This window comes from Lynx rufus, unplaced genomic scaffold, assembly GCF_022079265.1.
Source record: "Lynx rufus isolate CCGP_SWC_20201006 ecotype Redwood Valley unplaced genomic scaffold, mLynRuf1.p SCAF_22, whole genome shotgun sequence".
Classification (NCBI taxonomy): Eukaryota; Metazoa; Chordata; class Mammalia; order Carnivora; family Felidae; genus Lynx; species Lynx rufus.
In genome coordinates, this window is record NW_025814837.1 from 18206082 (window position 1) to 18230266 (window position 24185).

A 24185-nucleotide genomic window follows, 5' to 3' on the forward strand; every position below is an offset into this window, starting at 1 on the left:
GCAAGCAGTAAGCCTGACACAGGGCTCAAATCCACAAACCACGAGATCATGATCCCAGTTGAAGTCCAATGCTCTCAACCGACTGAGCCACCCAGGCACCCCGACCCAATTTTAAATGGGCATATATAAAAATTCTAAAATGATTATGTGCAACATGGAAAAGCAAGCACAGTTTAAATAACGAAATAATACTTAAAAATAAGCCATATATGGGGCGCCTGGGTGGCTCAGTCAGTTGAGCTTCCGACTTGGGCTGAGATCATGATCTCGCGGTCCACGAGTTGCGGCCCCGTGTCGGGCTCTGTGCTAACAGCTCAGAGCCTGGAGCCTGCTTCAGATTCTGTGCCTCCCTCTCTCTGTTGCTCCCTCAACCTGTGCTGTCTCTCTCTCGCTCTCAAAAATAAACATTAAAAAAAAAAAGCCACATGTAAAACACTATGAATATTGATCACAACAATGCATAAAGCTACACACATTTCTTTTAAAAGTAGGAAAGAATAAACAAAAAAGCACAGATGCCATTCTTGTAGAATGGGGACTTATTTTTCCTTTCCCAGCTTTCTATAGTATTGTCTAAAAACAGAAATTTTAAAGTAAATGGGTAGTAAAATATTTCAAGATTTTAAATTTTTTTTTTTTTTCAACGTTTATTTATTTTTGGGACAGAGAGAGACAGAGCATGAACGGGGGAGGGGCAGAGAGAGAGGGAGACACAGAGTCGGAAACAGGCTCCAGGCTCTGAGCCATCAGCCCAGAGCCCGACGCGGGGCTCGAACTCACGGACCGCGAGATCGTGACCTGGCTGAAGTCGGACGCTTAACCGACTGCGCCACCCAGGCGCCCCTCAAGATTTTAAACAGATATAAAATATTGATATTTTCAGGGCAGGTGGGTGGCTCAGTCTGTTAAGTGTCCGACTTCAGCTCAGATCATGATCTCACAATTTGTGGGTTCAAGCCCCGCGTTGGGTTCTGTGCAGGCAACCCAGAACCTGGACCCTGCTTCAGAGTCTGTCTCCCTCTGTCACTCTGCCCCTCCTCCACTAGTGCTCTCTGTCTTTCAACAACAGATAAATGTCAAAAAATTTTTAAAGTTGATACTTTCATATATAATGGGATTTAAAATACTGATGTTCAAGAAAATATCACATTGACCAAGCTATAAACTATGCAATTCATTCATATACCACTTATTAATTTTTTAGTATGTGCCAAGTACTTTTACCTACAGGGATGTAAAGATGAGTAAGATAGGGACTCTGCCTAATAAAAACTTAATGATCTTCTTAAAACCAGTTATAAAACAACAGAAATAATCATTTGAAGAATAAAGAACCTAACCTTATGCTTGAAGATGGCAGAATACTAGTTTCCTATCAAATGCTTATTAACAACTCAAGTATGTCTGCTTCTGTTTAAAAATATTTCAAGATATTATATTTGCTTCACTTCCAGATCACCTAGGGTAAGTTTTATAATATGTAGCAGTGACACTCCCATAATAGTTTAAACTTGAAGCTGTTCTTATTGGTAAACCTATGTGATGCAGTCACAGCATGAGAAACCAAAAAGAAGATACTGCTGCTCTTCAACATAAATTGTCAGACTGTTTATTCCTTCTCAGTTTTTATAAGTAGTGCATGTAGCTGATTACAATGTTGTTACTGGGTTACCAAGGCAGACTCTCTCGTATGTGGCTTATTTTTGCTACCATTTCACTGTACAATTATATTATATATTTTCCTAAAAAAATGAATTCAAAGCCCCCAAAACTCACTGTGTCTTCTTCACTGTTGTATCCTCAGCAACTGCTATCATTCTTAACATATAATCTAACGACCCTCACTGAATGAATAGCAAGTCAGTACTAAAACTCAGAATTGTTCCTCAAAGTTTTACGATAGATTTTCTGGGGAAAACAGTATAGTCAATGAGCAGAATTAATGTAAAATATTCATATTTATCCTTAGACATATGACCATGAGCACAGTTTACTTTAAAATAAGATCTTTATCACTAACAACAAATTTGAATTCCCAATTTTTCAAATATTTGAACTAAACAGGTCCTAGAAATTTAGAGGAGAAAGGCCAACAATCCTAGAAAATAAGCAACAATGGGGCACCTGGGTGGTTCAATCAGTTAAGCATCTGACTCTTAATAATTTTGTTTTTTTTTTTTTTTCAACGTTTATTTATTTTTGGGACAGAGAGAGACAGAGCATGAACGGGGGAGGGGCAGAGAGAGAGGGAGACACAGAATCGGAAACAGGCTCCAGGCTCTGAGCTATCAGCCCAGAGCCCGACGCGGGGCTCGAACTCACGGACCGCGAGATCGTGACCTGGCTGAAGTCGGACGCTTAACCGACTGCGCCACCCAGGCGCCCCTAAGCATCTGACTCTTGACTTCAGCTCTGGTCACGAACTCAGTGTTTGTGAGTTCAAGCCCGGTGTCAGGTTCCACGTTGACAGTGTGGAGCCTGCTTGGGATTCTCTCTCTCCCCTCACTCTTTCTGTCCCTCCCTGCTCATTCTCTCTCAAAATAAATAAACTTGAAAAAGAAAAGAAAAGAAAGGAAGCAATAAAGTATGTAACAGTTCATAAAAAACATAAATCACTCTTAAACATTAGCAAAGATACTTAATTTCATAAGAAACATACAAAAATTACATTGAAAAAATTAACATAGTAATCACACATCACAGAGATGTCTTTTAGATACAGATTTGAACTATAAAGATATTTTTGACAATTGTGGAAAATTGAACACTATCATCTAATAGGTACTAGATGTTAATTATTTGTTTTGTTAGCGTGATAATGGTTCTTTCTAGTTAAAAAGCCTACTACAAATACATACTAAATATTTATAAATAAATTATGTCAGAGACTCCAAAATAACTGAGTGAAAGAGGGATAGAGAAGTACATGGAATACAAGTAAAATAAGACTGGCCATTTATTGATGATAGTTCAAGCTGAGTGATGACTATATAGGAGTTCATTTTATGATTTTCTTTACTTTTGTATATATGTAATAATTCCTAAAAAAAAAAATGAAAAAAAACACTTAAACTTTAAATTAGAATTGAACACTGAATATAAACACAAAAGATTATAAAAGTGGTTACCAGTTTGTGTTGTGGGGGTGGGAAACTTTTTTTTACTTTGTGTTTTGACGATTTAGAAAAAAGCTTAAGTTAAAAAAATAGATTAAACAATAATAGATACCTTGATTTCTAAATGAACACAACTGTACCTCAATTACATCAGCAATCCTATATGCTGAAAGAGGGCTTTAATGAAAACATGAAACAGAATGGTCAACGAATGAACACAACAGAGCATAAAGGATGCACGCATAGTAGAGGTAGCTGAACTCCAACTTTTCATAATGAAAAAAAGTAAAGAGTTTCTAATGTTTACTTCAGCTAGGAATTTAAAAAACCACAATTAGGGGCACCTGGGTGGCTCAGTCGGTTAAGCGTCCGACTTCGGCTCAGGTCATGATCTCACGGTCCGTGAGTTTGAGCCCCGCATCGGGCTCTGTGCTGACAGCTCAGAGCCTGGAGCCTGCTTCAGATTCCATGTCTCCCTCTCTCTCTGACACTCCCCCATTCATGCTCTGTCTCTCTCTGTCTCAAAAATTAAAAAAAAAAACAAAAACACAATAAGTAAAGACTTCTAGGAAAGTTGCAGGATACAAAATCAATACACAGAAACCAATTTTGTTTCTGCACGCTAACAAATAATCAGAAAAGGAAATGAGGGATGCCTGGCTGGCTCAGTCGGAAGAACATGCAACTCTTGATGTCAGGGTCTTGAGTTCAAGCTGACACTGGGTGTATAGATTACTAAAAAAAAAATAAACTTCAAGAAAAAAAAAAGGAAATGAAAACAATTCTATTTATAGCATCAAAAAGAATACTTAGGGGGCACCTGGGTGGCTCAGTCGATTAAGCGTTCGACTTCCGCTCAGGTCATGATCTCATGGTTTGTGGGTTGGAGCCCCGCATAGGGCTCTGTACAGCCAGCTCAGAGCCTGGAGCCTGCTTCAAATTCTGTGTCTCCCTCTCTCTCTGCCCCAACCCTGCTTGCACTCTGTCTCTGCCTCTCAAAAATGAATAAACGTTAAAAAAAAAAAAAAAAAAAAAAGAATACTTAGGAATAAGCTTACCCAAAGAGATGAAGGATTTGTACACTGAAAATTATCAAGTATTCATTCCTTAAAGAAATTAAAAATACATAAATAAATAGAAAGACTTGGCATATTCATGGACTGGAAAGCTTAACATGGTTAAGATGTCAATACTACTCAAAGAAATCTACAGATTCAATGCAATCTGTATCAAAAGTCCAATGATGATTTTTGCAGAAATAGAAAAAGCTGTCCTAAATTCATATGGAATCTCATGGGACTCCACATAGACAAAACAAACCTGAAGAAGAACAAAACTAGAGATCCCACTTCCTGATTTCAAAACTTACTAAAAGTTACAATAATAGTACTGACAGAAAGACAGATGTGTAGACCAACAGAAGAGGAAGTCCAGAAGTATACTCATATTTGTATATATGATCAAATGGTTTTTGACAATGGTGCCCAGAAACTCTATGGGGAAACAGTCTTTTCAACAAATGGTGCTGGGAATATTAGATATCCACACACAAAAGAATGAAATTTGGCCCTTGTATCATATACAAAATGTAACTCAAAGTGGATGAATGATCCAAACATAAGAGCTAAAACTATAAAACAGGGTAAAAGCTAAATAATATTAGATCTGGCAATGATTTCTCGGGTAAGACACCAAAAGCACAGGCAACAAAAGAAAAATATAAAGTGGATTATATCAAAATTTAAAACTTCTGTATGTCAAAGAACACAATGAACAGAATGAAAAAGCAACCCAGAGAATGGGAGAAAATATTTGCAAATTATGTATCTGATAAAAGAGTAATATCCAGAATATATAAAGAACTTCTACAACTCAACAACAAAAAACCAAAGCTGATTAAAAATTGGACAAAGGAGGGGCGCCTGGGTGGCTCAGGTGGTTAAGTATCCAACTTCAGCTCAGGTCATGATCTTGCGGTTTGTGAGTTCAAGCCCCACGTCGGGCTCTGTGCTGACAGCTCAGAACCTGCAGCCTGCTTCAGATTCTGTGTCTCCCCCTCCTCTTTCTGCCCCTCCCCTGCTCACACTCTGTGTCTGTCTCTCAATAATAAACGTTAAAAAAAAAATAGACAAAGGACTTGAATAAACATTTCTCCAATGATACACAAATGGCCAGTAAGTACATGAAAAAATGTTCAACATCACTAATCTTTAGGTAAATGCAAATCAAAATCACAGTATCACCTTACATCCACTAGGATGGCTACGACTATCAAAAGAAAATAAAAGAAAACAGAAGATACCAAGTGTTGGTAAGAATGTGGAGAAACTTAACACTTGTGCATTGCTGGTGGGAATGTAAAAATGGAAAAGAGTATGGTAATTCCTCAAAAAATTAAAAATATAATTATCATATAATTCAGCAATCCCACTTCTAGATACACTTCCAAAGGAGTTGAAAGAAGGGTCTTAAAGATTACTTGTACACTCCTGTTTAGAGCAACATTATTCTCAACAGCCAAAAGATGTAAGCAACTCAAATGTCCAACAATGGATGTATGAATGGATAAGCAAAATGTGGTATATACAATGGAATATTGTATATACCTTAAAAGAGAAAAAATTCTGTAATATGCTACAATATGGATGAAACTTGAAGACCTTATGCTAAGTGAAATGAGCCAGTCACAAAAAGACTGTTATGAGATATTTAGAATGGTCACAATCACAGAGATAGAAAGTGGAATAGTGGCTGCCAGGGGCTGGAGGCAGGGATAAATGGGGAGTTATTGTTTAATAGGTATAAAATTTCAGTTTTACAAGATGAAGAGCTCTGGAGATGGATGGTGGTGATAGTCGCACAACATCATGAATGTATTTAACGCCACTGAAGTGTACACTTAAAAACAGTTAAGATGAAAAATTTTATGTATATTTCATGGAAATTTTTAAAAAGTAAGTATCCCCACTTCTCCCCCTCGCCAAGAAGAGATAAAAGTAAGAATTTTCCAAGATTTCTTAACCATTTAAATTTTCTCATGTTTATTTTTTTGGCCATTCTTTTTCTGTTTCTTTCTAGAAATTAGCAGTTTCAAAAATCATAAAGAGCAACATAAAAGTAATCAGTATGTGAAATCTCTGTTATAACTTTTTTATAGTATCTCACTGTATCTGGCTGGGATAGTCCACAGCGGGCACAGATAATTATAACGGTGCTGCTTCAGAAAGGACAGCATTCTAATATCTAAACACATACAGCTAGTACATATATTGCTTACTATGTGCCATAAACTCTTCAAAATGTTTTACATATATTAAAATATTTAATATAATGTGAAGTAACTATTATTAGTATCTTTATTTTATAGATAAGGAATCTGGTGCACCATAAAGTTAAATAGCTTGCACAAGGTCACCACCTTCAAGGGTGAGATGGCTTTCAAATATTGGCAGCCTAGATCCAGAACTCAGATTTAACTAACAAGTACATCACATAGCCTCTTTCTCAACACAGCACTACCTATACAAGTAATAGAAGTAAGCACTGAAAATGAAAATTTTAGACTTAATCCTAAAGATAAAGCATGGTAACAATCTCTTTAGCATAGTACATAATGTTTTACATAATTTGAACCTATCTACCTTTCTAGCACCATCCTCTTTCCACCTGACCAATAAATTCCCATCACTTACCTCATTTTCTCTGTGAGCTATACCAACTTATCTACAGTTCTTTGATTAAAATCAAGCTGTTACTGCCAAACTTGTGCTTAAGCTATTCTCTTAAAACGTTCCCCTCCTACAATCTTCTTTGTCTGGTTAATTAGACTCATTTCAATGGTAAAGCCTGATTTGACAGTAAATCAATCAATCAATCAATCAATCAATCTCTCTCAAGGGCACACACACCCGGTTCTTCCTTTATGTTCCCAGATAACTATATATGATTCATTCTTATTCATAAGGTATGGCATATAGTAAGTGTACCCCAAAACTTTTCTTGAACAAGAGTCTGCCAGTACACTGGGGTATGCAAGAATACTTCTGGGGTCCATGTTTCATTAATTCATGATGAGTCCATTATCATGAGGTTCTGCCAAAAACTACATTTACCACAGAAAAGTTCTAACACAGACCCACATACCAGGTGTATCATGGTTTCTGTTTTTTTTTTTTTTAATGAGAAAATTGTCATTTATTGCTTTGGTTTTACCCAACAGGAAGAAACAAATTTTATTGCCATTTATATATTTTCTCAAATTGACCATATACAGTCTTTGTCTGCCCATTCCAGAAAACTGGGGCAAAGGTAATTATAACTAAGTACAAAAAAGCAACACATGGACAAAAAAAAACCATTCTCAGCATTAGGAACACTCATGACCCCAGGATCCATTAGTGCTCATCTCTGATGAATGATGCATTCTTTTGAACCAATCTGATTTGGTTAAAATATAAAGAGAATACCTGAAAAGTTTTTGATCGATCTAGACATTCAAAAGATAGAGAATATAGTCTAATTTAGAGGATTGGGTTTTTTTTTTTTTTATTCTTCATATTTTCTTTCAGATGAAATATTTTTTTCTTTGAAAATGTAAGTAAGATTAGGTGGATCATATTTTAATGGCATTCCAGTGTAATGTGAAGGCTGTCAAGTACTATAGTATTAAACCTATGGTCGCAGCAAGAAACAAACATAATACCAAGCAATTTCCGCCCATGGGAAAAACGTATTATGTTAAAGTAACAGAATTAGACAGATATTAATACCAAACGTTGAGTCTACCTTTAAGAGAAAATTCTTTTATCTGGAGTACGTTTTAACACAATCACAAATAATAATTATATATTCATCTCAACCACAATTGCTCAATTCTCCTCACACTCATTGCACTTCACATAAACCTTTTAGCATTTATTTCATTATACTGTAATTATCTGTTTACATGGCTCTATCTCTACTAGACTCCAGGCTCTTTGAAAGCAAACTGCCATTCACTTTCATATCTCAGTGCTTGGTAGCAAATAGATTCCCAAAAGCTTGAAGAATAACTTTAGTATTTTAATGGCTGTAAAGAATCCTCCACATAATTTTATAGGAAAAAAAGTAAGTTTAGAGATTATATATCTTGGCTGAGATCACAGATCAAGTAGATAAATGAATTCGGAATTCACATCCAGGTCTTCAGTCAACAATTTCTATGCCGTTTCCACCACACCACACATATTACCATAGTAAATAACTATAAGATGTGCAAAAACTACATCCCATAGTAGGTGTCTATAGTTATAGAGCAACAACTCAATCATAAATGACTCACAAAAAATTACCTTTATTAGGTCCCTTAAAAATGAGATCTCTGAACTGTCACACAAAGTTATAACTATTTAGTCTCAATAGAATACTGGTGTACTATTAAAAAAAAAAAAAAAAAGACTCTTACCTTGTACTTCTTTATCATGATACTCTTTTAGTTTTGTCCAAAGTTCCTTGAAGTCATTAGATATATCTATAGAACTAGGGCTTCCACAATTGCTTCCAGAGATGTTCATCTTTCTTAATATGCTCCACACTTCTATTTGCCTAATGTTTTCTGACTTTTTCTGTTACATTATATAGGTATGAAGTTGTCTTGGGCAGTTGAAATACCTGAAACAACAGATTGCAACACAAATGAATTTTACATTTATCTGTATGTAATTTTAAGTTAGAATATCTTCAAGCTTAGCCAGCTATTCTCAAGTTTTCCTTATTTACCTACACTCAATCATTTTGAGAATCTGGGGAATGGGAAGTAAAGACAATTATGCTGAGAACCCTGATTTCAGTTATTTGGTCTTTAGTTAAGCTAAATTTTAAGGCAAACTTTCTCTTATTCCTCCTAGAAAGGAATAATTACTCAAATTGAGATGTTTCTGATATTGAGAGGTTTATAGTCATTCATGATCAGCATTGAATAATTCAACGTTCTAAAAAGAATTTATTTTTTGTTAAACTTTTCAGTTGATATGAAGTGCAACAATATACTGAACCAATAACTGGAAAACATTCTGAATATCCTTGACTTAAACAGTATTCACATATATACATCTACATATACATAGAAGCACATGCCTTACAAAAGAGCAAGAAAGATGTTTGTGATTAATACACACGAACAGCTGAATACCTTTCTTATTACAAGAGAAATCAGTGAGCAAGATACAGGCACAGCAAAGAACTATGAATACAGAAACGTCTAGTAACAAGACAAAAAGGGTAAGGCTATTTTGTGTCCCTCTTAGGGTAGAGGTGAATGATAATTACTTGTGTAAGCCCCTGAAGGAAGCAACAGGATACTGAGAATTCAAGTGGATTCATAAATATTTTAATGTGTTCTTAAGTTGAAACCATTAACTAGCTACCACTAAAAAAAGAAAACAATTAGTAAGTTTACTAAACCTCACATATGGCTCCTTAGCCAATGACTTACCATTACTAACATGCCCAAACTGATTTAAGTGTTTCTTACTAATCATTTCTCAAGGTCTCTAATGAAGAAGCTAAAATAAGCAATGACACTTCTAAAGGAGAAGACTGGAAAAATACACTCTTAAGTTTTATAAACGTTGTGATTGGGGGCACCCAGCTGGTTCACTATGTAGAGCTATTGATCTCAGGGTCATGAGTTCAAGCCCCACGTTTGGCATGAAGCCTACTTAATTTAAAAACAGAAAACAACTGTGATTAGGCTTTGTTGAGACAGTGAAAACTGAACATGTACTGGATTTTAGAGAATATTAGCGCATTATTTTTAATTGTCTTGGGTATAATTTGCTCATATTTAAAAAAAAAAAAAGTCCTTAGCTGTTAAAGAGATATATACTGATACGTTTACAGGTAAACTCACCTGTTCTGGATTTGCTTTCAAATGCTCCAGCTAAAACAAAACATGAATGCCGGGTAGGGAGATGAAACCAGTAGGCCTGCTTTGACAATTATTGAAACTGTAATGGATGGGTCTCTCTCTTGTGTATATTATTTCCACAACAGAGTTTTTAAAAGAGGGATTGGGTGAATTAACACAGCTTCATTTCCAGAGAGGCCTGAATTCTATTTCTTAACCTTAAAAGATAAACAGGCTTACACTACTGTCAGTAAAAGCCACCATTTGTTTACTATATGCCAGATACCGTGCTGCTTTATAGTCATTTTTAAACTTAATCTTGAGAACTCTATAAAACAGCTACTTTTACTAATTTCACTTTAGAGTTGGAAAAACAGGTTTAACAAATAAAGTGACTTTCCCAAGGTCATTCTGTTAGGTCCAACACAGCTAAATGGGGGTGTGGGTGGCCCTCATACTCTAGCGATGTTAATCAACTGCAAAATACTTTCCAGTAGCCTAAGATGGGGCACCTGGGTGTCTCAGTCAACTGAGGGACAGACTTCGGCTCAGGTCATGATCATATATATGGTTTACGAATTCATGCCCAGCACTGGGCTCACTGTTGTCGGCCAAGAACAGCTTCCCATCCTCTGCCCTCTCTCTCTGACCGCCCCCATCCCCGCTTGTGCTCTCCCAAAAATAAATAAATATTTTATAAAATAAAGGAGGCCCCCCCAACAGTAATTAGTTCTATTAAGTAATAGTTTAAAACAAAATTTTAATGACTTCAATGAATATTTTAAAATTGCATAGTATTCAATTGCTTAAAACAGTGTAAATAAAATAAGCATTCGTTAACGTACCCTGAGAGGTAGCAAAAAAAAAAAAAAGGGTTTTTTCACCACATAAAAACAGTTTACCCACACTGAACTTGCAAATTCTGGCTCGAAAAACCATCTCAAGCCTATCCTGCACGGCCAGCACTTTTGTCAGAATTTCTTTTGGTTTGAACCGTTATGGTTACACGAGGATGCGCCTTAATTTCGCAGAAATGTGCACCTTGTGCCTCAAGGTGCATTCCGGGCTCAAATGTCTGTAATAATTGAATACATTTCTATGCATCCTGTAGCACTGTAAACCACCAACCACAGTGAAGGTGCTCAGTAAACTCTTTCCAGTAGCACCCACCGCACGTATTATCACACAGGTAGGGCAAGAGCCGCGCCTGGAGTCACACAGGTGCCCGAGACAAACGCATAGGGACTGGACAGGTCCTCTTACGGGCAAAGCAGAGGTCCAGAGGCTCCCATGCCCATCCCAGCACCCGAAGCCACCAACCTCTCCCCCAGCACCGCGGCCACCCAAACGCTCCAAAAACCAGCAGCGCGACTGACGCGGGAAGCGAGCACCGCGCACCCCCCCCCCCACCTCCGGCGGCGCATGCGCGGGGGCGGGCTCGTAGTGGGTAAGCGAATCCTCAGCCAGCGCGGGAGACCAAAGAACCGCAGAGAGCGCGGGCTCGTCCTCCTTTCCCGCCCACCTCCAGCGGAGTTTATCCGGGCTCCAGCCTTATTCCTCAGGCAGCCCCGAAGCCGTACGGCCACCCCCACCCCAGGGGCCAAACGCCTACGTTCGGCCGGCAGCTCCTGACCGGAAGTAGCCGCTAAGACCCAGCACTCCGGGTCTGGGGAAAGAGATACCTTTTTATTCACGGCTTACAAGTCTTCCTCAAGATTCTCGAAAGCCCCAGCACGGAAGCAGACACGACTCCGGGGCTGTGAAGGAACGGCCACTCGCTTTTCTTCTCTTTCCCTCACTAATCCGCCTACCCCCTTCTGGGAAAGCCGGCCCCTCAGGGCGGCCCGCGCTTTCCGGGGGTGGGGAAGGGCCCGAGGGCCGCCGGCCGGGCTTGTAGGCGCCCAGGCCCGCCCCCCTCGGAGCCCGCTCGACGTCACGGAGGAGTTCCCTTCACGTCACGCCCCTCCTCCGGCCGCCGAGCTAGGCGGTGCACCGCACGCCTCTGGCGGAGGAGCTCCGTGGCCCGTGTGTTCCAAAATTAAGGGTGGTGACTGGAGAGTCGAGCGCCAGCCCCTGCTGTTTACGGGACGGCTCCGGGAGCTGGCGGCCGCCACGGCGTTTTTGAGATGCGCTGGAGAAAACTCAGGCATTTCCGTCTGGGAAATTCAAGCCCGTGGTGTTACCAGTGTGTCTGACGTTAGCATATTTCAGGAAAGCCTGTGTAAGTGGCCACTACCACAGGGACAGTTAACACTAACTGATAAAGGAATGGACACGGATCAGTCTAAGGTAGCGTTTTGCCTTGTAGCTATCTATTACCTGCAGATTAGTGATGTGACCTGACAGGACTGGGTGGTGAGGCCACGTAGCAAAGCGATGTGTAAGTGGAAAGTTCCTGAGGACCCTGAAATGAGACGGAATCAGAAGTGCGCAGCATTATTTGTTGGGATAACAAGCTGTTAGGTAATTTAATTTTTTTTTAAATCAACACTTTCTGTGGCTGTTAGGCCTGTTAGTCTGTTTTCCTACTTGATTTCTAAAAGAACCATTTTAGCATTAGCAGTTCTACAAATGAAGTTGAAAATAAACAATAGGCTACAATCACAGTATCTTTTAAACCAGTCCAATACTGTTCTTTAATAGTTATGAGACCTGGGAGGGAGATAAAGCATAGTATTATAAACTTTAAAACTTAAGTAGTGTTTAGGAAATCATAAATACAAGCTATAAAAGTTAATTTTTTCCACTCACTCATGTTAAGGGATGTATATCAGAGCTTACTCCTCGGGATTTCACCCAATAGGATGTTCCTGTACCATTGGAGCAATGCTATAGGAACGTTGGTATTTTTAGGGAAGAGGGTTGCTAAATCTTCATTACCCTGTTAGAGTAACTATCATTTGCTTCCAAAGTTTACAAGACTTCATAACACTTTTAAAGAAAATGGGTGAAAAATTGACTGCCATTTCTAATACAACACAGGAGGCATAGTTGTTTGTATAAATGTTTATAATGGAAAGTTTTGTTATAAATGGGAAGAACCTGTAGTCAGTTTGTCATTTAACCGTACACTGAAAGAACAGTGTACTTGTGGTCTGAAGAAAAACCATCAGAACAAAATGATGTAACTTGTTCCTCTGGCCTCTGCCAATGGCTTCACTACCCAATGCATTTATATAAGTCAGAATCCAAATAATCATCCTTGACACCTTTCCCCCCTTTAACCCGCTTATCCAAACTACCACCAAATTCTGTCAGTTTTACTTACCAAATATATCCCAAATCAATCCCCTTTTCATCACTTCCACAATATTCCAAAAATACCATTGTGTCTTAACCTAGTCTGCTAGTCTGCTTTCCATATCCATCCAACCAACAACCCCATCTAAACCTTTCTCTTCACTGGTGTTCAGAAAAAAAAAATGAGTATCTGTTCTCAATTCATGTATATATTTAAATTTTAAATTGCATGCATGTAAAAGAACAACAACAAAAAAATAGGGGCACCTGGCTAGCTCAGTTGTAGAGCAAGCAACTCTTGATCTCAAGGTGTGAGTTGAAGCCCCATGCTGGGTGTAGAGCTTACTTTTTAAAAAAAAGGTAAATTGTATATATGTATTGCTGAAAAATGGTAATAGTCTAATGGGTAAGTCACAGGCTCTGGCGACAGACTTCTGGGTTCGAATACTGCTCTAATACTTCCTTACCAAGTGACCTTGGATGGATTTCTTAACCTCTGTCTCATTTTTCTTACCTGTAAACTGAGGATAATAATAGTACCAACCATATAGGATTATGAAGAGTAAATGAATTAGTACATGTAAATTGCTTAGTACAGTGTTCATAGACACAGTATGTGCTTGGAAAAAAGCTATCCCTTATTGGTACTTCTGAGTTATCTTATAACTATCAAACATATTTTTAAAGACATTTTTTAAAAGGGTGAGAAAAAAATAGAAATCTGTTTTCCTCCTCCCACCTTAAATTTTACCCACTTTGAGACTACTTCTTTACATTGTAGCTACTATGATCTTCCTGAAAAATAAATCTGAAAATGGCTGCTTAAACCGTTCAGTGGCCTACTGTTACTCCTCGAAGAAAGCCACTTTGAACTGCCTCTACTACCTCTGCAGGTTCATTTCCAATCATTTTCTGCCATCTGGCCTTGACCTTTTAGTGTCTCCTAGGTCTTTGCGTGCTGTTGCCTCTGGAATTATCAACCAAACCTGCCCCTGCCCTTTGCCCAGCTATTTACTAATTGTTTTATCTTGTTTTAATAGTCTTTTCTATTAAATCCTCTTATAGCACTGTGTATGTTCCCATCTTACACTTATTACAGTTTTAAATATTTGAATAATTTTCTTTTCCCACTAGACTAAGTTTCTTGAGGTCAAAACCATGTCTTGTTCACCTTTTTACCTCCAGAAACTAACCCAGTGCCTGCCATAAAGTCAGTACTGTGTGGATAAATGAATAAAGTTTAAGGGATTAACTATTTTTTATGTAAGTAGAGAAAATCTTTGAATCCATTCAAAATTCTTAGATTATCCATGTGAGATTTTATGGCGATCACTTTAACAGTGGAAATAGTGGGCATACTCATAGTCTCTCCCAATAGGAGCTTTAAACCCCACGTGGTGGAATAAATTATGAGGTTCTAAAGATATGTGGGAAAACTTTATGGCTTTGAACAGTGGTTCTCAAACATTTTTAATGCTTAGAAAAGCAATAATTGTATTACATATTGTGATAAAAAGATGAGGCTGCTTCCATCCAGAGGCAGCAGAAGTTGGAACTTCAGCCACCAGGGCCAGCGATGCTCCCTTGAGGGCTGGGATTTTAATGTCCTAGCACACCTATAATCCGTTCGAGGCCCCTGATTAGGATGCTTGACTTAAAAATTGTGTGATGAAATGATTCAAATGGTTAATTTTATAATATGTACATCTGTACATTTAACCACAATAAGAAAAAAATGTGTGGTAGCAGTAAAAACTCTAGGATTCTTAGAACTGTAGAATTTTGGAAATATGTAGATTTTAAAATCATCTAACTCAAATCATTTTAAACCTGAAACCTTTTGTTGGTACTACAGTCTGCTTAACTCCTATAGTTGAATGGCTGAGGGTTGCAAAGGAAAAATCACACAACAGGTTATACTGATATCACTAAAATTATGCGGCTTCAAACCTCATATAGGGCATTAATTAATTCTTAAAAAAGACTTTGTTCAGCTGCTCTTGTTTACTTTGCTGTCTTCCAAACCTTCACTATTTTCCTCAAGCCTCTGTACAGTATTCTCACTCTCAGCAGACACCCTAGTCTCCAGGTTAATTAGAACAATTGGGGTCAAAAGGTGTGGTCTCCTTGAACTTCACTTTTCCTTTCTCAACCCTGTGAATTAGGCAATACCATTTTGCAGTCACAAAGTAACTCAAATCCACTTGCTTCTCCCCACCTCTTCTGCATCCACCTTGGGGTGGAGTCATCAGCATCTTAAACCTCTTCTGCAGCAATAGACTCCTTTTTTTTTTTTAGATCAACTATCTTTCTACTTCTGTTTCCCCCTTACTGTGGTGTACAGCACTCAGAGTAGTCCTTTAAACAGATAACAGATTTAATCAGAACAAAATGCTGTCCTGCTAAAAACATTCCAGGGTCTTCCCATCACCTTAGAATAAAATCAAACCCTTTTCCATGGAGTCAGGACAAGTGAATCACAATATTACATTGGTGTTATTCCTAAATAATAGTTTTGAATTAGTGCTTTCCTTTCCATTCCCTTTTACCCTCGTTTAGGCCGTGTTATTTCTTACCTAGACTATACAGTCTCCTTGCTTCCAGTCTTCCTCACCTTAATACAGTGTCCACACAGCTGCCAGAGATCTAAACCATTATTTCTGATCCTGGCATTTCCTTCCTTAAAATCCTTAAGTGGCTCTCCATTGCTTAAATATAATCAATAGAAAAATTTATTAATGAGACTTTATAGCACAACTGGATTTGGATAGCTGCATTTCAGTGCTCAAAACCACATGTGGCTAGTGGCTACTATATTGGACAGCACAGGCCTAGATGTATAATGAACAAGTGAGGTTACATGGTTTACCTGAAGAACCAGGCTGGAGCAAGGACTAAGGCACAGATAACTGATTCCTAGTCTTAGGCTATTTCTGCTGTTTGTGCTGGGCATTTCTCATCTCTTTCCCACTCCCCACATCACCCCATTCCCCTCCCCTGACCCAACATTGAGGGCCTATATCCCCAGGCAAAAAATTTAAAAGTGATTAAACCCATTATGATTATTTACATAATACTGTCAGCACCTCTAATATGGACACACAATACTTAATAAACTAGGGTGAGCTGTCTACCTACAGCCAGAATTATTTTAAAACTATTTAGAATTAGTAAGAACTATTTAGAATTATTAAAAACAAGACAAAAGACTGTTTGAGAGAGAAGTGGGAAAGGAACTTTTGAGACAAAAGAAAATTATGTTCACTGTCAGCATTTGTGTCAATTTGAACACTTGATTTAATTGTTTACAGTAATTTCTAAGTGTTGTTTAGGGATAAGAGTTTATGTCAGTTGATGATCTTGCCCTAAGTGACAAAATGTTTTGTTTATGATTTGAATTGAGGGTGGCAAGATTCCAGTTGGGTTGAACAGTTTTATAATTGTTTTAAAAGATATACCTAACACTCTCAGAAGATGTCAGTATTACAGTTTTTATTTTAACAGTCTTAAGTGGTTATTAATGTGCTTATAACAAACATTAAAAATTATACATTGCTTTCCAATTAGAAAAATTAGCCTTATGTAGTCTGGCCAACTTCTAACTTAGATATAAGAAACTTTATTTTGACTTTTACTATGGCTATATATACCTTCTTCATTTCTTTTTATAAACTAGTTGATAGTTTATAAAATGATATTTGTGTTCTTAAATATCATGCACTTAGCTACTTCATTTCACATCAGTAATGGGCAAAGTTTTATTAGATATATAATTTGCCCAATTTAGGAACCCTTTATACTTGATAAAGATTCCGATACACTATATGATAAACTGTATACTTGCTTAGTTGCCTAGTTTAAATAATGCCAGGCTGATCAAGAATGTTAATGATCTATTACTGCAAAATCATTCATTATGAATGGAAAGGAGTTTCTTTTTCTTACAGGTCAGCCATTTTATAATACAGTGACTGCTTGGCAGTATTTCATACCTATGCATATGGGTTTATAGAGCCCAGGAATTTTGTTATTTAGCCCTTAGATCTTAACACTGACATTTATCTGCTGTGGAGATGGTAAAAGAATTTAAGATTGATCACTAAGAAAGTAGAATAGAAAAGTAGATTTTATTTTGAGAATCTTGTGAAACTAATATGTACCTTTTTATCCAGTAAATACAGTATTATACTTGCATTCTATATACATATGTATAATGCTACCATGATGGAAGCTGTGGGAACAGTATTTATTTACAGTAATGTAAATGGAAAATATTATGGGGGTGCCAGGGTGGCTCAGTCAATTGAGTGTCCAAATCTTTTTTTTTTAATTTTTTAAATGTTTTATTACTTATTTTTGAGAGAGAGAGAGAGAGAGAGAGAGAGGGAGAGAAAGAGAGTGGGGGAGGGGCAGAGAGAGAGAGGGAGACACAGAATCGGAAGTAGGTTCCAGACTCTGAGCTCTCAGCACAGAGTCTGACGTGGGGCTCGAACTCGCAAGCTGTGAGATCATGACCTGAGCTGAAGTCAGATGCCCAACCTACTAAGCCCCCCAACTCTTGCTTTTGGCTCAGGTTGTGATCCCCGGATCATATCATGGGATGCAGACACGGGTCAGGTTCTGTGCTGAGCATGGAGCCTGCTTAAGATTCTCTCTCTCTCTCTCTCTCTCTCTCTCTCTCTCTCTCTCTCTCGGGTGCCTGGGTGGCTCAGTCGGTTGAGCGTCTGACTCTTGGTTTCAGCTCAGGTCATGATCTCATGGTTTGTGAGTTTGAGTCCCACCCTGGACTGTGCACTGACAGTGCAGAGCCTGCTTGGAATTCTCTCTCCCTTTCTCTCTGCCCTCCTGTACACTGTCTCTCCCTCTCTCTCTGAAAATAAATAAATGAATTTAAAAAAAAGATTCTCTCTCTCTCTTCCTCTGCCCCCCTCCCCCCTCTTGAAATAAGTAAATAATTAATTAAAAATTTTAAAAAAATATGAAGGGGTAACTGTAGGAATAAGTCCCTGGCAGTTGGACTCTATTAGTTAAAGCATTCCTTAATAGGCTCACAGGAGCAAACACGTTTAATATTCATTGCTTTGTCCACTTAAAAAAATTAATGATTCACCTCTTATATGGTATTTTTTCCATTTTTGATGAATTTCTTCAATACTGACAAATAGTTGTGATCTTTAATGCACTCATGCCTCACAAATTACACGTCTTCAAACACAATGGCAGACCTTTTTTGCCCCAATTTTTTCTATTCTATGAGAAAAATAGACTGTTTAAAATATTGGCTTTTCGCTTTTCCTAATCCATATGTTAGTCTGAGGTTAAGGAAGCTTTGATAGTTACCTTTCCAAAAATGTTTTACATTCAGAATTTAGTTCTTAAAGGAGACCTTCAGTTTTAGCCAATACTTTTTCACTTTTACTTCTTATAATCAGAAGTATTAGAAATGTTTAGTGAAATTAAACTATGTTTGAATTTACCTCACACCTTTGGTGACTCTTTTTGAGGATTATTTAGGATACTAAGACAAATCTAATGTGCTTCTTATCTAAAGTGACCATATCCCTAGGCTTACCAGCAATAGTTCTGGTTAATGTCTATTGTTCTGGTTTAATTATTAATAAGGCTCCTGTCTACTCTCAAAAATGTCCTGGGTTGGGTGATAAATCATATGGTCAGAGCTTTAAGGTATTTGAAATATAAACTAATAAAAAAAGGGAAGATTTAGGAGTGCCTGGTTAAGCATCCTATTCTTGATTAAGCATCCTACTCTTGATTTCTGCTCAGGTCATGATCCCAGGGTCCTGGAATCAAGCCCCACCTCAGGCTTCAAGCTGAGTGAGGAGCCTGCTTAAGATTCTCTCTCCCTCCCTCTCTTTCTGTGCCTTCCCAGCTCATACTCATGGGTGGTCTCTCAAAAATTTTTTTAAAAAAGAAAGAAAAAAAAAGAAAAAGGGAAGATTTAAATTACCCTTTATAGTCAAGAATATTTCCTTTGCAACTATGTACAGACCTAACTGAATTATTTTTTTTAAATATTTATTTATGGGCATCTGGGTGGCTCAGTTGGTTAAGCATGCAACTTCAGCTCAGGTCATAATCTTGCAGTTCATGAGTTCAAGCCCCATGTCAGGCTCTGTGCTGACAGCTTGGAGCCTGGAGCCTGCTTTGGATTCTGTGTCTCCGTGTCTCTCTGCCCTTCCCCTGCTCACTCTCTGTCTCTCTCTCAAAAATAAATACATATTAAAAAAAAAAACTTATAAAAAATAAATATTTATTTATTTTGAGGGAGAGAGAATGAGTGGGATGGGGGCAGAGAGACAGAACCCCAAGGAGGCTCCACACTGTGCAGTGCCCAAAGCAGGGCTCGATCTCATGAGCCATGAGATCATGATGTGAACTGAAATCAAGAGTTGAACACTTAAATGACTGAGCTGCCCAGGGGCCACACCATGCTATTTTTGAATAATAAAATCTGTTTAAAGTTTATTCTGTGCTTTTCTATTTTTTTTAATTTAGAAACTACTTTTGAGAAAATAACCAAATAAAGTTTCTGAATTTTGATAATTATTACCTAAAGGCTAATTTGCAGTCCCAGTACATTTTTCTGTTAATTTCAGAAAACTTTTACAAGGTTACTAAAAGGGCTTTAAAATATGATAGCAATTTGAGTCTCATAATTTAGAAAAGGAAAATAAATTGGGCTCTCTCAATCAGAGTTTGAGTGAAGCACCTATTATATGGACCAATCTCAGTTCATTTTTTAGACTTTTTTGCATTAATAATTGTACTTACTAGAAATCATGGCATACATGTTCCTTTACATGGCTTATAATAGTGAACATTTGAGGGGCACCTGAGTGGCTCAGTCAGTTAAATGTCTGGCTCTTGATTTTGGCTCAGGTCATGATCTCATGGTTCGTGGATTCAAGCTTTGCATTGGGCTCTATGCTGACAAGCACGGAGCCTGCTTGGGATTCTCTTTCTCCCTCTCTCTCTCTCTGCCCCTCCCTGCTTGCACGCTATCTCTTTCTCAAAAATAAATAAACAGTTTTTAAAAATAGTGGACCTTTGAGAGGTGAATATAAATTGACTTCTAATGGAGTTAGCAAGTGTTCATTCTTAGCTTTCCCAGCCCTGAGTTTTAGATTCTCCCATGTAGTAAGCTTAAAGCTAAATAGATTGAAGGACCTTGAATTATGTTATTATCTCCAAAGGGAGCAGAGCAGAAAATGCTCCAAAAAATTCACCAGGTTCTATAATCAATGACGACTTATAGCCATATTCCTGGCCTATGGGACTATGCAAGTCCTGAGCTGGAGATAGGACCTAGGAGTTAAGATTTAAACTCTAGCCCTATCTCTGATAATCTGCATGTTGCCTAGACAAGTCTTACTTCCCCAACCAAAAAATGAGAATACTCATACTTACCTGTGTCCAAAGGGATTATTATAGGAATGAAATAATATATCTGTAATTTCTTAAGGAAGACTTCTAGAAGTTGGAAGCAACTTGCCTATTGGGAGCAGAGTTGTAGAAGGCTTTCTAGGCTGAAGGCATGTGCAAAGTTTCTGCTATGGGAAATCATTGTGAATTCTGGAAACTGTAAGTATATAGTAATGTATTTGTATAGGTTGACAGTGGGAAATGAGCAGCAGCTCCACCTAATTTGTTGAATGAATTCTAATTTTTAATAATCCTACTGAGCAAGTAATTTAACATCTCCGTGCCTCAGTTTTTTATCAGTGATACGAAGATAATATATACTTTGGGTATTTTACATACAGGATTGTTAACAGGATTAAATGATTATAAATGTACCCAAACAGTGTAAGAAACTGTTGTTAGTACTAGATAGATTTAAGAACTACGGCTAATCAGAGAGATCTCTTCAATTGCTGAGTTATGTAATTGTAGTGAAACTGTTGAATTGCTATGCAAATTGTGACAGATTTATAATTATAGAAAGGATTACATTACAACTGAAGTGCTTTTACATATCTTATTTGAGTCACATAATTAAGTTTAAATAAGTCAGGTAGAGTTATTATATTGTTGTTATTTCCATTATATTCCAAGGGACTTTAAAAATCATCTAGCCCAACTGCAAAATCGTATAGAAAGGAGAAACTAATTTATTCATGTATTTCACAAATTTGTGGTTGTAAGAAATTATTTACTTAATAGAAATTTATGATCTGCTGAGCTTCAGGTGCAAGAAAGGGGGAGTTGGTATCAAGTTGATTGTGATCTGAGCTAATTTAGTGAAGATCTGAGTGTATTTGATAACTCCTTCTGACAATAGTTATTTCTTCTTAATGGCCTTTGTTCAGTAGTGTGTGTCCTCACTTTTATTTCTATTCCCTTCAGTCTAATTTCTGTATTTTACCCATATCAGTTCATTAGCTAATTTAACCACAGTCTAAGAGAGTTATTTTTAAAAACTCAGACACTCCATTTGAACATAATTGAAGTTAAATGAAAAGATGATATGTTTTTAATCAGATTTATTTTTAATTTAAACCTATTTCTTCCTCATTTTCACTAAACTAAGTTTTTATAATTATGCAACAATTAATATATTTACACAATTAAAGCACATAACTGGCTACTTCAGTTTCCTGTTTTTAATCTACTTGACTACAGCTTTCCTCTAATGTATTCTTCAGACCCATGCTCCAGGATCACATAAAGGTTATAATGAATTAGTTCTTGTAACCAGACCCTCTTGGACATAGTCCAACACAAACTTGTACTATTCAAACTTCTGTGTTTCACTGTAATGAGAAGTGTTACTTGAGAGTCCAATGTAGTCAGTCTGTTTTTACTATAATTTTACCAATGTAAACTAAATGATAAAGCCTTTGGATCAATACTGGACGTAAAAGTATTTACAGAGTACCTATTAATTGTTCATTTGGTGCTGTTTGGCCCTTTAAAAATTGGCGGCCAAATTCAGGAAATGAAATGTAGTTTATTAGAAAATACCTTTCTCACAAAAGATCAAGTTTCAATGTATCTCAGGTTTTGTGAGAATGGATCAAATACATCAGACAAAAATAGGCTAAAGTTCCTCACTTGCCATTTGAAATTGCTATACTCATTTTTCAGCAAATCTATTTTACTTGCATAGTATATTAGTTAAAATTGTATTGGTAAATTAAGGAAAAATCAGTTTGGTCATATTTGTCCTATAATAGTGATGTGCCGGACTCCTCTTGGGCCCTGCTTGCTTTAGCCAGTCCAATAACATTCCAATGACAATCAGATTCGTAAGGTGAAACCTGACAGCCCTTCACCTTTCTGCTTGGCGGGCTTCTCTGAAGCCTTCGGAAATAGAAGCATAGCCTGAAAGTGTGAAGAAATGAACAACCTATGAGGCAACCCGTAACTAACCTAAATCAGAAATGGTGGATAGATGCTTCTCTCCAGTCTTCTGGCAGGATAAATGCTTCTCTCCAGTCTTCTAAGACTTCATGGCTCGTAACAGGGGCCTGGGATTGAGTCCCATTTTGCCTGTACTGAAGGAAGCACTCCAAATGCTCTCTCCCCATTTTCTTTTAATCCCCAGCTCTTATTCCCTGGGATGGCTTCTCACATAGACAGTTTGCACATAATCTGGAAGATTCAGGCTCTGTTTTCCATGGAGAACCCAAACTAAGAGATAAAGGTTAAACATATGATTTCCATTTCCAGGGTGCCTGCCTGGCTGAGTCAGTAAAACATGTTACTCTTGATCTCAGGGTTGTGAGTTCAAGCCCCATGTTGGGTGTAGAGATTACTTAAAAAAAAAAATTGGGGCACCTGGGTGGCTCAGTCGATTGAGCGTCGACTTCAGCTCCGGTCATGATCTCATGGTCCGTGAGTTCAAGCCCCGCGTCGGGCTCTGTGCTGACAGCTCGGAGCCTGGAGCCTGCTTCGGATTCTGTGTCTCCTTCGCTCTCTGTCCCTAACCCACTCACATCTGTCTCTGTCTCTCTCAAAAATAAATAAACATTAAAAAACTTAAAAAAAAATTAACTTTTGAAAAAAAATTAACTTTCGCATGTGAATGGGACAGTCAGATTAATTGTATGTAGTAATTTGAGAGGATGTTAATATTGACCCAAGACTGGTGGAACTTGTACAGTCAAGGCTATTTTTCTGATAGTAATAACGATTTGATTTAAAGGAAATTATACAGCCTTGCTCAGTCTTTTATAGGCAAGAGAATATTTTCTTGCCACTTTTCAAACTTTATTGGACGTTAGAATAATCTGGAAAATCAGTAAATATGTAGATTCATGGGATCTACCCACTAGAGATTCTAATGTGATATGTCTAGAATGGAGCTTAGCAATCTGCATTTTTAATAGGTATCCTCCAGGTGAGTCAGATGGTCTACAGACTACACTTTGAGAAGCATTGATACATTATTACAGTAATAATACTGCTGAGGATAGTCTGTGACCAAGAAATAAATGAAAAGCAATTTACTCCACAGGGACTGAATTAGTATCATGATATCATTAATCACATGTTCTAATAAACTGAGCTAATAAACTACACACTGGGCAGTCAGATTAAAAAGAACCTAATTTTAATTTCAGGGTCCTCTGTAAAAATTTGACTTGATATTACTTGATTGGCTTTAACATTAGTACAAACATGTGGTTTGTTATGGTACCAATGAACTGCTGAGAATTTCATTTATGCTAGATGTGTTTAATTTACACTTACTGGTGGAACTAGAACAACATGTCACTCATTTCAAAGTATAAATGCTCACATCTTAACAAGTCAAGCTGTGGGAAAAGAGGCTGATATTGCGCTGGAATGGACTAAACAACCTTTGTTGCTGAATGGCCTGTAGCCAGGTTCCAGTGGCCTGTGGCCAGGTTCCAGTGGTTAGTCTGATATTATAGTTAAAAAATCATATACTTATTTCTGAGCAACATATATTTGTT

The 24185-nt window shown here is 37.6% G+C and overlaps 1 protein-coding gene across 2 annotated transcripts in view; it reads right to left on the reverse strand.

The window, feature by feature from the left end:
• RBBP8 (RB binding protein 8, endonuclease) overlaps positions 1 to 11893 on the reverse strand; it is a 93712-nt gene extending 81819 nt beyond the window's left edge. For both annotated transcript variants that reach the window (XM_047087079.1, XM_047087078.1), the window contains exons 1-2: positions 11685 to 11893; positions 8560 to 8765 (exon numbers count right to left, since the gene is read on the reverse strand). In XM_047087079.1, the coding sequence (XP_046943035.1) occupies positions 8560 to 8668 (109 nt within the window). In that variant the 5' untranslated portion in view covers positions 8669 to 8765; positions 11685 to 11893. The remainder of the gene's footprint in view (positions 1 to 8559; positions 8766 to 11684) is intronic.
• Positions 11894 to 24185: the final 12292 nt, after the last annotated feature.